The following is a 13,809-nucleotide window of genomic DNA, read 5'->3' on the forward strand; positions in this document are numbered from 1 at the left end:
GAAGGCTTTCGACAAGGTCCCACACAAGAGATTAATGTGCAAAGTTAAAGCACATGGGATTGGGGGTAGTGTGCTGACGTGGATTGAGAACTGGTTGTCAGACAGGAAGCAAAGAGTAGGAGTAAACGGGTACTTTTCAGAATGGCAGGCAGTGACTAGTGGGGTGCCGCAAGGTTCTGTGCTGGGGCCCCAGCTGTTTACATTGTACATTAATGATTTAGACGAGGGGATTAAATGCAGTATCTCCAAATTTGCGGATGACACTAAGTTGGGTGGCAGTGTGAGCTGCGAGGAGGATGCTATTAGGCTGCAGAGTGACTTGGATAGGTTAGGTGAGTGGGCAAATGCATGGCAGATGAAGTATAATGTGGATAAATGTGAGGTCATCCACTTTGGTGGTAAAAACAGAGAGACAGACTATTATCTGAATGGTGACAGATTATGAAAAGGGAAGGTGCAACGAGACCTGGGTGTCATGGTACATCAGTCATTGAAGGTTGGCATGCAGGTACAGCAGGCGGTTAAGAAAGCAAATGGCATGTTGGCCTTCATAGCGAGGGGATTTGAATACAGGGGCAGGGAGGTGTTGCTACAGTTGTACAGGGCCTTGGTGAGGCCACACCTGGAGTATTGTGTACAGTTTTGGTCTCCTAACTTGAGGAAGGACATTCTTGCTATTGAGGGAGTGCAGCGAAGATTCACCAGACTGATTCCCGGGATGACGGGACTGACATATCAAGAAAGACTGGATCAACTGGGCTTGTATTCACTGGAGTTCAGAAGAATGAGAGGGGACCTCATGGAAACGTTTAAAATTCTGACGGGTTTAGACAGGTTAGATGCAGGAAGAATGTTCCCAATGTTGGGGAAGTCCAGAACCAGGGGTCACAGTCTGAGGATAAGGGGTAAGCCATTTAGGACCGAGATGAGGAGAAACTTCTTCACCCAGAGAGTGGTGAACCTGTGGAATTCTCTACCACAGAAAGTAGTTGAGGCCAATTCACTAAATATATTCAAAAGGGAGTTAGATGAAGTCCTTTCTACTCGGGGGATCAAGGGTTATGGCGAGAAAGCAGGAAGGGGGTACTGAAGTTTCATGTTCAGCCATGAACTCATTGAATGGCGGTGCAGGCTAGAAGGGCTGAATGGCCTACTCCTGCACCTATTTTCTATGTTTCTATGTTTCCACAAAGACAGTCCTGATTTATAATCCAGATTATTCTTTAGTTAAGCACTAGACCTGGTCAGAGTAGGATCTCAGCACCCAGCCCTTTTACACCATTTGCATCCAGTCCAAATAGAACTGTGAAGTTTGTAACACATTTGCTTGTTTCCTGCATGTGCCTACACAAAAATTACTGGCACTGCAGTGTCATCAAAAGTACTTTTCTTTATAATTCCCATTTTAAACAGGCGTACAGAATTAAAAACTCACTGGTTTGGAGTACTTAGGAGTATGTAGGGCTACAGACATAGAAGTGAGAGCCAAATATATGAAAGCACCTTGGTGCAAATACAGTTACTTCCACAGACTGTGTGTACAGGAACACCGGCAGCTTTGGTCATGTGCATTATTCACCACATTACATTTTAGCTCTGAGGCACAAATGCTAGCCCAAAATGCAGTTGGGAGGGGGGCTATACTCAAACTCCTTTGCACATCCTAACCGGCTCACACATACCCACAGACATGCCCACACTTACCAGTTCCTGTCTTTTATCATCATCTGTCCCATCGTCCGTTAACTGTGCAAAAAGTTCTGTCAGGAACTTCTCATCTTCCTGGAAGATTGAAAACAAAAATACATGCAAGATATACTTAATAAAATAGACAGAAAAGCACCCGTGACCCACTGAACTGGGCGTTTCCTGCTTTACTGTAGGACTAAAACATTCAATAATGCACCCGCACAATCAAAATAACACATGGTCACGACCAAAGCAGTGAAGAGAAATAGATTTATACTTAGAAAGTTATGATCTGTGTTAATATGTATCTGTGTTAGATTCTCTTCATGCCACTAGATACATATGCCTGCAGATGCTTAGCCAGTCAGTTATACTGATTTTCCATTACGATTCCTTTAAAAAAACAATGAAGTTCACTTGTATACAAATGGTTATGGTACTATTAGCAACCCTGAGGTTGTAAGCTTAAATTGAATTGAAGCCAATATATCTGGTCATTTGTGGGCATCCTGCATAAAAAAACAAATAACCATAAAAGCTACCAACTTGTCACCCATATCTGGTCTGGCCTACATGTGACTCCAATCCCTCACTATGCAGTGGATTCAATGTTCTCAGGGTAACTAGGCATGGGCAATAAATAATGCCCTACCAGTTGCCCAAATAGGTGCACCACCACCTTCTCAAGGGCAACTGGGGATGGGCAATAAATGCTGGCCTTGCCATGAACGAATATTTTTTTTAAAAAAGTGTGTTTCTGGTGCAAGTACATTTATACGGCATTAAAACTTGCACTACCATTCTCACTATTATGTGCAGCTAGTTACTTTGTACCCATCTGTTAAGGTGGAGTCAGATATCGATAACCACTGGCCTAGTTTAACTTGGCCTGGTGATCAAAGCTGGTTGAGGATTTTAAAGAAGCCCAGTAGTTATGCAAACATTGTCACAATATTAAATTGCCGCCCAGATTGACACTTGCTTATGGTGCCAGTGTTAGTTAGTTTCTTGTGCCGTGAGGTTCGTTTGAGATACCAACACTGGAACAGCCCATTGCAGGAAAGGCATGAGAGAAGGAGAACACTGCACTTATGGTCAAGTTGTGCAGCTATATCATGCGACGAGAGCAACTAGTGATGTTTGCGCTGCTCCCCTTATATAGTACGTGCTGCTTTTCACGATCACTAAAAAGTGATTGGCAGAACAGCAGAACGTTCAGCATTTATATTTTCTAAGGAATTAGCCACACTTTGCGGTGCTGTCACTAGGATTTCAATAAATTGCAACAGTGGGCGTGTGAAATATTTGGACTATGTCCATTTGGTGTGTGAGAAACACTCAGCAGTACAACCAGCGATTTTTTTCCCTGTATCTGGAGATGGCATTTTGAGCTGTTATGACACTAGGGTAAAGTTACTGGTGGGTACAGGTATGTCACTGTTGTTGGTAATTACCGTAGCAACTGAAGGTGACTGTCATTGAATGAATAATGTTTAGAAAGACTCGGATTTTTGCAGCACATTATAAACATTTCAGAGCTCTTCACATAAGACTCTATTCTGAAGTGCAGCGGCTGTTGTGCTGGCTGACACAGCAGCTATTTTTCATGCAGCAAGACATCAAAAACAGCGAAGAGTTGAATGACCAGTTAATCTGTTTACTGGCAGCTCTGGCTGAGGAGGAATGTTGGCTAGGACACGGAGCAGTTCCTGCTACTTTCAAATAGCACTATTTGAGAAATGTAATATATGCTGTCAAATTAGGGACTTTACCAGCAAGGGAAAGGACCTCGGTGCGATTGCTGATCATGCACCCAAGATTTCTAGTCACATGGATGAATCAACGACAAAGTTAAATCACAATATCAGATTACAACTTGAGGGCATCTGATCAAAAGTCAAAATGTTAGTCTAACCGTGTGCACATTATTGGTGAGGCCATCGCTAGAACACTGATATGTTGAAGATACAGAGAAGATCAACAAGGTTTATTTAAAATAATTAATTTACACAGTGCCTTAAATTAAAACATCTTAAACACACGATGAAGAGTGCAAAGATGGTTACTAAAGCAAACACAGCAGCCATTTGGTGCATTTTTTCACGAGGAAAGGCCAGCAGCCAAATCATTAGTAAGTTTTCCTCATTTCAAAACTTCTTTCCACATGGCCAGTCTGGAATGGTTGGACTCCGATTAATATGAGATCCCTGAATGTTGCACTTATAACAGCTATCTCATAAGCCACAGAAAAATACAAATTCTTTTTTTTTAAAGTAGATACTAAGAGTGAAGTGTTCTTTACATTTCTCAAATTCTGCATATTATTAGATATTTTGTTAAAATAATCTACAAAAAAAAAAATCAGTGTTCCATTACTGATGTAACTTGGTCCATCTTGGAATCACTGGCATCTTCCAAAAGTTCAGGGTTGAGCTACAGAAATGTAGTAACGTTACTGAACACTGCTACTGACCTGCTAATTTGGCCAATGGATTGACGTCGCACAAAAGATTTACAATCTTCTTGAAACTGGCCGGAGTTGTTTTTTGAGCAATTGAGATGTCAAATGGACAAACAATGAAGTGCACAAAGCAGAACTCCGTGAAACAAGCTTTACCCTCAAAGTAGGTCAAGATTGGCAATTTTATTTCCAAGACCCCAAAACTACAGAATCCCTTTCTTGACTTCCCACAGGCTCCGTACCACCGAACACAATTTACCTTGCAACTTTTGTGGTGTATTTCATAATGGCCCCTGTCTCATCACTTTACTTGCTCAGTAAAACATACATGGCAGGATAAAAGCTTGACCATACTTTCAAAAGTAGATTGGGAAATAACGAGCTTTGGCAACACATCCTATACTGCACCAACGGGCTACAGTGCTCTGCTTAGAACAACCACAACTTAAGTTTACACAATGACTAGTTCAATACAAAAGAAGCCTAGAATGCATAATGTTCTGGAACAGAAAGCAAATGCCCTTCCATCTCCCATCACTGGAAATCGGAGCTTATACAAGGAATGTTGCTGCTGCAATTCTGCTGCACCATGACATCATTATGCAGACTCACTGGCACTCGCTCATCTTCAACATCATAAATCAAATTATATCGAATAGATAGGTTAGGACCCAGTGAATGCAGTAATATACATTTTGAAATAAGTTATATTCATCTAATGAGAAGACATCACATGAGATTCTGCTTCAATCATCTTATTTGGTCCAGTTATTTGATTAGGGAAACCTTCATGCATATTCTCTTAAATTATACCAGAACCAGCCAGTTCAACAAATTGATGCGGCTTTAACTCTTTGAAAAATCTCAGCGACCTTATTCATTGCAGCAAATTGAAACTCTTCCCGCTTTGCGTTTCAAGTATATTGTTTTTGAAAGGACATGCATACCGTCCAAACTGCTATACAAAAAGAGGTTTCTACACAATTCCTTGTTCAAACTGGTTCAATCTTCCCAGCCTGAATTTACTGCAGATAAAGACCAGTTTCCTCTTCAGACCAGTTTCATTCTGCTCTAATTCACAGTGAGCTTAATGTAAATAATTCCAAATGACCTTTGCCACAATTGTTAAAGAAGAAACTTGCATTTATATAGTGCCTTTCATGTCCTCGGGGTGTCTCAAAGCTCTTCACAGTCAATAAAGTACTGTTGACTCTAAGAGAAGGATGAACCAACTGTAGATAACTAAGGAAGTAAAGGATGGTATCAAATTGAAAACAAAGGCATACAATATTGCAATGATTTGTGGAAGGCCAGAGGATTGGGGCATTTTTAGAAACCAGCAAAGGACGACTATAACAATTAATAGAGAGAGAGAAGATAGATTATGAGAGTAAAGTAGCAAGAAATATAAAAAGGACAGTAAGAGCTACTACAGATTTATAAAAAAGGAAAAAAGTGGCAACAGTAAATGTTGGTCCCTTAGAGGATGAGACTGGGGAATTAATAATGGGAAATAGGGAAATAGTAGAGACTTTGAACAAATATTTTGTATCGCTCTTCACGGTAGAAGACACTAAAAGCATCCCAATAATGGATAATCAAGGGGTTATAGGAAAGGGAGAACTTAAAACAATTCCTATCACTGGAGAAAAAGTATTAGGCAAACTAAAGTGTCTAAAGGCGGACAAGTCCCCTGGACCCAATTGCCTGCATCCTAGGGTCTTAAAAGAAGAAGTGGCTGCAGAGACAGTGGATGCATTGCTTGTAATCTACCAAAATTCCCTGGATTCTGGAGAGGTCCCAGTGGATTGGAAAACTGCAAATGTAACACCCCTGTTTAAGGGAGGGAGAGAGACAGAAAGCAGGAAACTATAGACCAGTTAGCCTAACATCTGTCATTGGGAAAATGCTGGAGTCCATTATTAAGGAAGTAGTAGCAGGACATTTAGAAAATCATAATACAGTCAAACAGAGAGCATGGTTTTATGAAAGGGAAATCATGTTTGACAAATTTGAGAGAGTTCTTTGAGGATGTAACGAGCAGGGTATAAAGAGGAAACAGTAGATGTTGTGATTTGGATTTCCAGAAGGCATTCGATAAGGTGCCATATAAAAGGTTACTGCACAAGATAAAAGCTCACGAGGTTGGGGGTAATATATTAGCATGGTTAGAGGATTGGCTGACTAACAGAAAACAGAGTGCCGGGAAAAATGGGTAATTTTCAGGTTGGCAAACAGTAACTAGTGGGGTGTCGCAGGAATCAGTGCTGGGGCCTCAACTATTTACAATCTATACTAATGACTTGGATGAAGGGACCGAGTGTAATGTAGCCAAGTTTGCTGATGATACAAAGATAGGTGGGAAAGCAAGTAATTAGGAAGCAAATGGAATGTATCCTTTATTGCAAGGGGGATGGAGTATAAAAGTAGGGAAGTCTTGCTACAACTGTACAGGGCATTGGTGAGACCCACACCTGGAATACTGTTTTCATTTCCTTATTTAAAGAGGGATATACTTGCATTGGAGGCAGTTCAGAGAAGGTTCACTAGGTTGATTCCCGAGATGAAGGGGTTGACTTATGAAGAAAGGTTGAGCAGGTTGGGCCTATACTCATTGGTATTTAGAAGAATGAGAAGTGATTTTATTGAAATGTATAAGATTATGAGGGGGCTTGATAGGGTAGATGCAGAGAGGATGTTTCCACTGATGGGGGATCTAGAACTAGGGGCCATGGTTTCAGAATAAGGGGTCGCCCATTTAAAACTTAGATGAGGAGGAATTTCTTCTCTGAGGGTTGTGAATCTGTGGAATTCTCTGCCCCAGAGAGCTATGGAGGCTGGATCATTGAATATATTTAAGGTAGAGATAGATTTTTGAACGATAAGGGAGTCAAGGGTTATGGGAACTGGAGCTGAGGCCAAGATCAGATCAGCCATGATCTTATTGAATGGTGGAGCAAGCTCGAGGGGCCAAACAGTCTACTCCTATGTTCTTATGACATGCTGTTACTGTGGTTGTCCAGGCAATTTATGCACTCCAGGGTCTCACAAACAGCAATGAGATGAATGATAGTTAATTGCTTTTGGTGGGTTTGGTGCTTTTGCTTCTGGAGGTCCCGTGCAGGCTGCTCACCGGCTTTTAAATGGAATAAAACTGTGCTTGCGCAAAAATTTGAATGGACTGTGCAGCCACTTAATGGGATCACGCACCAAAAATTGAGCGAACTGGCTGTGGGATAAATGTTTGCCAAGACATGAAGTGAACTCCCCTGCTCTTCAAATAATGGCATGGATGGTTTAAACTTTGATCTAAAAGGTGGCATTTCCTACAGTGCAGCACACCATCTTACTGCACTGAATATCAGCCTAGATTATGTATTCAAGTGCTGGAGTGGGGCTTGAACTTAAAACTTAGTTAGTTTGCTGTCTTTTAAAATATTCAAATTTCGAGAAAAACAGACTATTTCCTCACACAAATGTGGGGATATTGATACAATGCTGACATTGGACTATTCACTGAAACACAAATACGTGTAGCATGCTGCATACATGCGCTAATGGTTAAACCAATATTGGATCTGTACAGTCCATACTATACAATGTTTGTATAATTTGGCACTGTTGGTGCTTGAAGTGCTAATTTTTCAACTCTACCAGCTAAGATATAGAATTCAAAATCTAGTTAATGTAAAACCAGACATATTGGCCCCGGCAATACAGAAATCACAAGAACATAAGAAATAGTAACAGGAGTAGGCCATACGGCCTCTCGAGCCTGCTCCGCCATTCAATAAGATCATGGCTGATCTGATCATGGACTCAGCTCCACTTGCCCGCCCGCTCCCCATAAGAAACTTGTTTAAGAAACTGTCTATTTCTGTCTTAAATTTATTCAATGTCCCAGCTTCCACAGCTCTCTGAGGTAGCGAATTCCACAGATTTACAACCCTCAGAAGAAATTTCTCCTCATTTCTGTTTTAAATGGGCGGCCCCTAATTCTAAGATCGTGCCCTCTAGTTCTAGTCTCCCCCATCAATGGAAACATCCTCTCTGCAACCACCTTGTCAAGTCCCCTCATAATCTTATATGTTTCAATAAGATCACCTCTCATTCTTCTGAATTCCAATGAGTAGAGGCCCAACCTACTCAACCTTTCCTCATAACTCAACCCCCTCATCCCCGGAATCAACCTAGTGAACCTTCTCTGATCTGCCTCCAAAGCAAATATATCCTTTCGTAAATATGGAAACCAAAACTGCTTGAAATATTCCAGGTGTGGCCTCATCAATACCTTATATATACCTGTTTTTATACTCCATTCCCTTTGCAATAAAGGCCAAGATACCATTGACCTTCCTGATCACTTGCTGTACCTGCATACTATCCTTTTATGTTTCAAGCACCAGTACCCCCAGGTCCCGCTGTACTGCGGCACTTTGCAATCTTTCTCCATTTAAATAATAACTTGCTCTTCGATTTTTTTCTGCCAGTGACCTCACACTTTCCGACATTATACTCCATCTGCCAAATGTTTGTCCACTCACTTAGCCTGTCTCTGTCCTTTTGCAGATTTTGTGTCCCCCTCCTCACACATTGCTTTTTCTCCCATCTTTGTATCGTCAGCAAACTTGGCTATGTTACAGTCGGTCCCTTCTTCCAAGTCGTTAATATAGATTGTAAATAGTTGGGGTCCCAACACTGATCCCTGCGGCACCTCACTATTACTGGCTGCCAACCAGAGAATGAACCATTTATCCCTACACTCTGTTTTTGTTAGTTAGTTGTGCAGTCGACTGGAAAAACAAAACTCATACAAACAAGCGCACAACTTGCACATTTAAACTGCGAAAAGTGTTACTTATACTTCCAATTTTATGGAATGTATTTAAATTGTATTTAAAAATGGAGTGACTCACCTCCTGACTCCCCAAAGCTTTTTCACCATCTACAAGGCACAAGTCAGGAGTGTGATGGAATATTCTCCATTTGCCTGGATGAGTGCAGCTCCAACAATACTCAAGAAGCTCAACACCATCCAGGACAAAACAGCCCGCTTGATCGGCCCCCCATCCATCACCTTAAACATTCACTCACACTACCACCAGCACACCGTGGCTGCAGCGTGTACCATCTACAAGCTGCATGCAGCAATTCGCTAAGGTTTCTTTGACAGCACCTCCCAAATGTGCGGACTGGGCAGCAGGCACCTGGGAACACCTCGTTCCCCTCCAAGTCACACATCATCCTGACTTGGAAATAGATCACCTTCATTGTCGCTGGCTCAAAATCCTGGACCTCCCTTCCGAACAGCACCGTGGGAGCACCTTCACCACACGGTCTACACATTTTAAGGCGGCGACTCACCATCACCTTCTCAAAGGCATTTAAGGATGGGCAATAAATGCTGGCCTTGCCAGCAACACCCACATCCCATGAACTAATAAAAAAAATTGACAAAATGGTGACTGTGGTAACACAGGTGACTGGCGACCTGGATCCATTCTGCTACCTTTTTTTAAAAAAAATTTATTTTTAAAATATTAGTTGTATTGTTAGATCACCTAATTCGAGCCATAAAATCTAACTCAGTGCAGAGCAGAAATCAACCTTCCTGATCGGTATAGCTCAGCTACCCACTGCATTTAAAAAAAATTTGTTCCTGGGATGTGGGCATTGCTGGCGAAGGCCAGCATTTATTACCCACTGCCCTTGAGAAGCTGGTGGTGAGCCGCCTTTTTGAACTGCTGCAGTCTACTTCTTTGTAACAGTTTGGTACAACCAAGTGGCTTGCTGGGCCATTTCAGAGGGCAATAAGAGTCAAGCACATTGATGTGAGTCTGGAGTCACATATAGGCCAAGACCAGGTAAGGACGGCAAATTTTCTTCCCTAATACAAACGCAAAATGTTGCGGATGCTGGAATCTGGAAACGTTAACCCTGCTTCCTCTTCACAGATGCTGCCTGACCTGCTGAGATTTCCTTCCCGATCGGACACGAGTGAACCAGATGGGTTTTTACAACAATCCAGTTTCATGGTCACCATTACCGATACAAGCTTTTTATTCCCGATTTATTTAATTAGTTGAATTTAAATTCTCCAGTTGCTGTGGTGGGACTTGAACTCACGTCTCTGGATCATTAGTTCAGGCATTGGGATTACTACTCCAGTAACACAACACAACTATGCTACCGTGCCTGACATAAACATAGTGAGCCACCAGGGGACCATTTGTACAATTTAATTGCTTGATTTTATGTTCTGACTCCAAAACGCTGCTTTACTACTTCGATCCAGTGTACTGAAGTACACACAAAACACCCTGGTATTTGCCAATGGGTACTAACAACCCCCCACCCCAACCCACCGAGTACAGGCCAAGATTTGCGGCAAGAGATCACTTCAACGGATTAACCTCTAAGCAAGTTCTTGACCAGCAAGTCTTCAGGTCTTTGCAAACACGGCAAAAGTAGTGTGGAATTTAAAAAAAACACCCTTACAATTCATGAGTAACGCAGTCTCTGTCTCTAAGTATATGTGGGCTGCACCACATGTTTTGTGTCGTCAAATGCTACAATAAGACACAGAAAAATAGTTGCTTCATGTGTGTTAAAATACCTTACATTTATATCGAGTCTTTAAAGTACCAAAGAGCCCTAAAGGCACTTTCCAGAAACATAAACAGACAAAAATCAATACCGAGCTAAAGGAGGTTGGTTTTAAGGAGGCTCTCAGAGGTAGAGGTGTAGGCAAGGAATTCCAGAGCTTAGGGCCTGAAGCTTGAGCCACCAATGGCGGGGCGAAGAGAAGGGGGTGATGCGCAAGAGCCCAGAGCTCTCAGAGGGTTGTAGGACTGGAGAAGGTTAGAGATGGGATATTGTTGAGGCCATGAGGGGATTTGAACAGGGGGGTGGGGGGGTGGGGGGGGATGAGAAATTTTCAACAGGAGGCCTTGGGGGAACTGAGAGCCAATATAGGTCAGTATGCACAGGGGCGATAGGTGAGCGGGACTCAGTGCGGGACAGGATATGGACAGCAGTTTTGGATGAGCTGAACTTTATGGAAGGTGGAGGATGGGAGGGCGGCCGGGAGACCACTGGAATAGTCGCGTTTGGAGGTGGCAAAAGACAAGGATGAGGGTTTCAACAGCAACTGCACTGAGGGAGGGGTGGAGACAGGCAATGTCACAGAGGTGAATATAGGCAATCTTTGTGATGGAGGATACAAGATTGGAAAGTAGGATGCTGACCTTAAGTTAAAACAAAGTTACTTACCCAATTTGAGGTAGCGATACAGAAGTAAAATCACTTACAAGAGAAAATATTTTTTTTGTGTTTCCCCAATAGTAAAATAATTTGCTACTAATTTTCTGTTTGGCTACTGGTTCTTTTTAGCACCTAGCTACCAGAACAGTGTCACTGCTACATGAGCATTAACATGGATGTTACAACTTCAAATGGTTATTCTGGCAGCATTTTCAGCTATTGTTATCTATAGTGAAACGTTCACTGTGGACAGCCTTCCCATAAACATGTAAAAATTCCAAATTAGTGAAGCTTACTACAAATTCTTTTAAGTACCAAAACATTTCATATAGTATTACTTTTCCTTCAAAACCTTCCATAGCTCCAAAAGTAGCAACCACATCCCTTTCCAAGATAGTCATAGAAGAAGTAGCTAGAGAGAGGGAGTTAGTTTTATGTGGATTCTTGATTCAGAAGCTATATACACAACACACTAAGAGATAAGATAAGGCTAAGTGTTGTAAACTTGCTTATTTGGTATATATTAATGTCAATGTTCGAGAGAAAAAGTGCACTTAAGCCAATATATGCTCTTGGTGTGCTATTAATTTAACACCTCAAATTGGTCTCAACACTATGACTAGTGAGAGATCTGTAATGACCTTTACTTCACCCTAATGTTACACAGCTCAAAATGCTCACTCCAGGCAACCAATGTTTAGAAGGGCAAAAAATCTATATTTGTACTGATGGGCGTTCTTACTTCAGTACAAAAATTGCACAAACCTACCATTACATTCTACTGAAATTCATAGCGGCAAAATAGCTATCAAAATTCAGTACCATGCCCATGTCGTACTTGCTCAGCTTTTCTTCAATATCACAAAAGATGTAATACGCTTACCTGAAGCATACCAACTATTTCAACTTTATTAAAAAAGATGAAGGAGTGAAGTGTTGATAACATGTTTTCCTCAAATACAGAGGGTGTAGGTAGAACCATATCCTGAATGTACTGTACTCTGTACGTCTGGTGGATTTTCTGTTTAAGTTCTGGATCCGATATGGGAATCACCTCTTTAAACTTAGCTGTTTTTGTCAGGAACTCTCTGTGTTTTCTTGGCAGGGATAAAGAAGGGTCATATTCTAGACATCCTATTACGTCCATTATACATTCTTCTGAAAACATGACTTCAAAAAGTGCAGTTCTGTTCAAAAGGAAAATTCCCTTGATTATTTCGTACAAGTGGTGCAGTCCTTCAACGTTTTCCAAGTCCTCACACACGTGAAAAAGTTCCAAGAGCTTCTTAATGTAGCCCTCGTTTTCCAGTGCAAGTGCAAGCTTCTCCCGCCGCAAGGGTGAAGGTAGTGATGTCGCAACCAGTTCTGCCAGCTCTTCCAGTCTGCTCAACTCACATGGCGGAAGTTCCAAACCTGGCGATGACATGTCATCGAAACGTTCCTCTTCAGACTCATCCACGAGGTCCTGCGTGATATCCACCGAGGGGTCCTTGCCTTGAACCTGGCAAGAAAGAACAGGCAGGATTATTCTGAAGTAAAACTACGCTATTACATTTTTCTTTTGATTCTTGAAGTAATTTCACACGAGTGAACAGCGTTGTTTGTGACTGAGGAGCATTGGCTGACAGTACAATTGTCTGGGCAGCTCCTGTAGTTCTGAATATTAAGGAAGAATTTTCCTATGCTCTCGCAGTCAATTACTAAGATGATCACAAAGGATCAAAAGCCTGGAAGTGCTGTAGGCTGAGAGAGATAAATTAACGAACCATTTCAAATATGACCTCCTTTCCATCATATAGCAGAATACAGTAAATAACAGTCATTACAATAGTCCCTCACATACAAATGTGTGAAATTCTGCATGCTCCTGTTAAAGATTATATACCTGCCAACCGATGTTGCCCCTAAGGTGCGCGGGCGCACATCAATCGCGAAGTCCCGCGCAGGTCGCTCACCAGCTGCTGCCGCTGGAAGAGATACCGCGCGGAGGAAACAAATTGCTGCCAACATGAACCACTGTATTCACATATCTGCAATAAACACTGAGAAACACTTGCCCTACATGCATGTAAATGGTCACACTAAGCATTGCTATTACACCTTGGACACTCATCAAAAATTTAAATTAAAAGCACCAGTACGTACATAAGGTGAGCCACATACATTTCACCAAACAGCCGGCAAAAAGGTTTAAATATGAAATCAGTTTCTTTTATATGAAAATATTTCTGCATCAGAGTGAAATTGAAAACTAGCTCCGCATCAGCACATTTAAAGCAACATTTATAATACAAACCCCTTGCACTAGCTTTGTGTTGAGCATTACCATCCTCGAAGCTTCCAACTGTACAGCAAGCTCTACCAAACGGTGTACACATCAATAAAATCTCATGTGT

The 13,809-nt window shown here is 41.7% G+C and overlaps 1 protein-coding gene across 3 annotated transcripts in view; it reads right to left on the reverse strand.

The window, feature by feature from the left end:
• smek1 (SMEK homolog 1, suppressor of mek1 (Dictyostelium)) overlaps positions 1-13,809 on the reverse strand; it is a 134,608-nt gene that overhangs the window by 42,366 nt on the left and 78,433 nt on the right. For all 3 annotated transcript variants that reach the window (XM_070879677.1, XM_070879676.1, XM_070879678.1), the window contains exons 4-5: positions 12,297-12,914; positions 1,705-1,782 (exon numbers count right to left, since the gene is read on the reverse strand). In XM_070879677.1, coding sequence (XP_070735778.1) covers positions 1,705-1,782; positions 12,297-12,914 — 696 coding nt within the window. The remainder of the gene's footprint in view (positions 1-1,704; positions 1,783-12,296; positions 12,915-13,809) is intronic.

This window comes from Pristiophorus japonicus, chromosome 4 (genome assembly GCF_044704955.1).
Source record: "Pristiophorus japonicus isolate sPriJap1 chromosome 4, sPriJap1.hap1, whole genome shotgun sequence".
Classification (NCBI taxonomy): Eukaryota; Metazoa; Chordata; class Chondrichthyes; family Pristiophoridae; genus Pristiophorus; species Pristiophorus japonicus.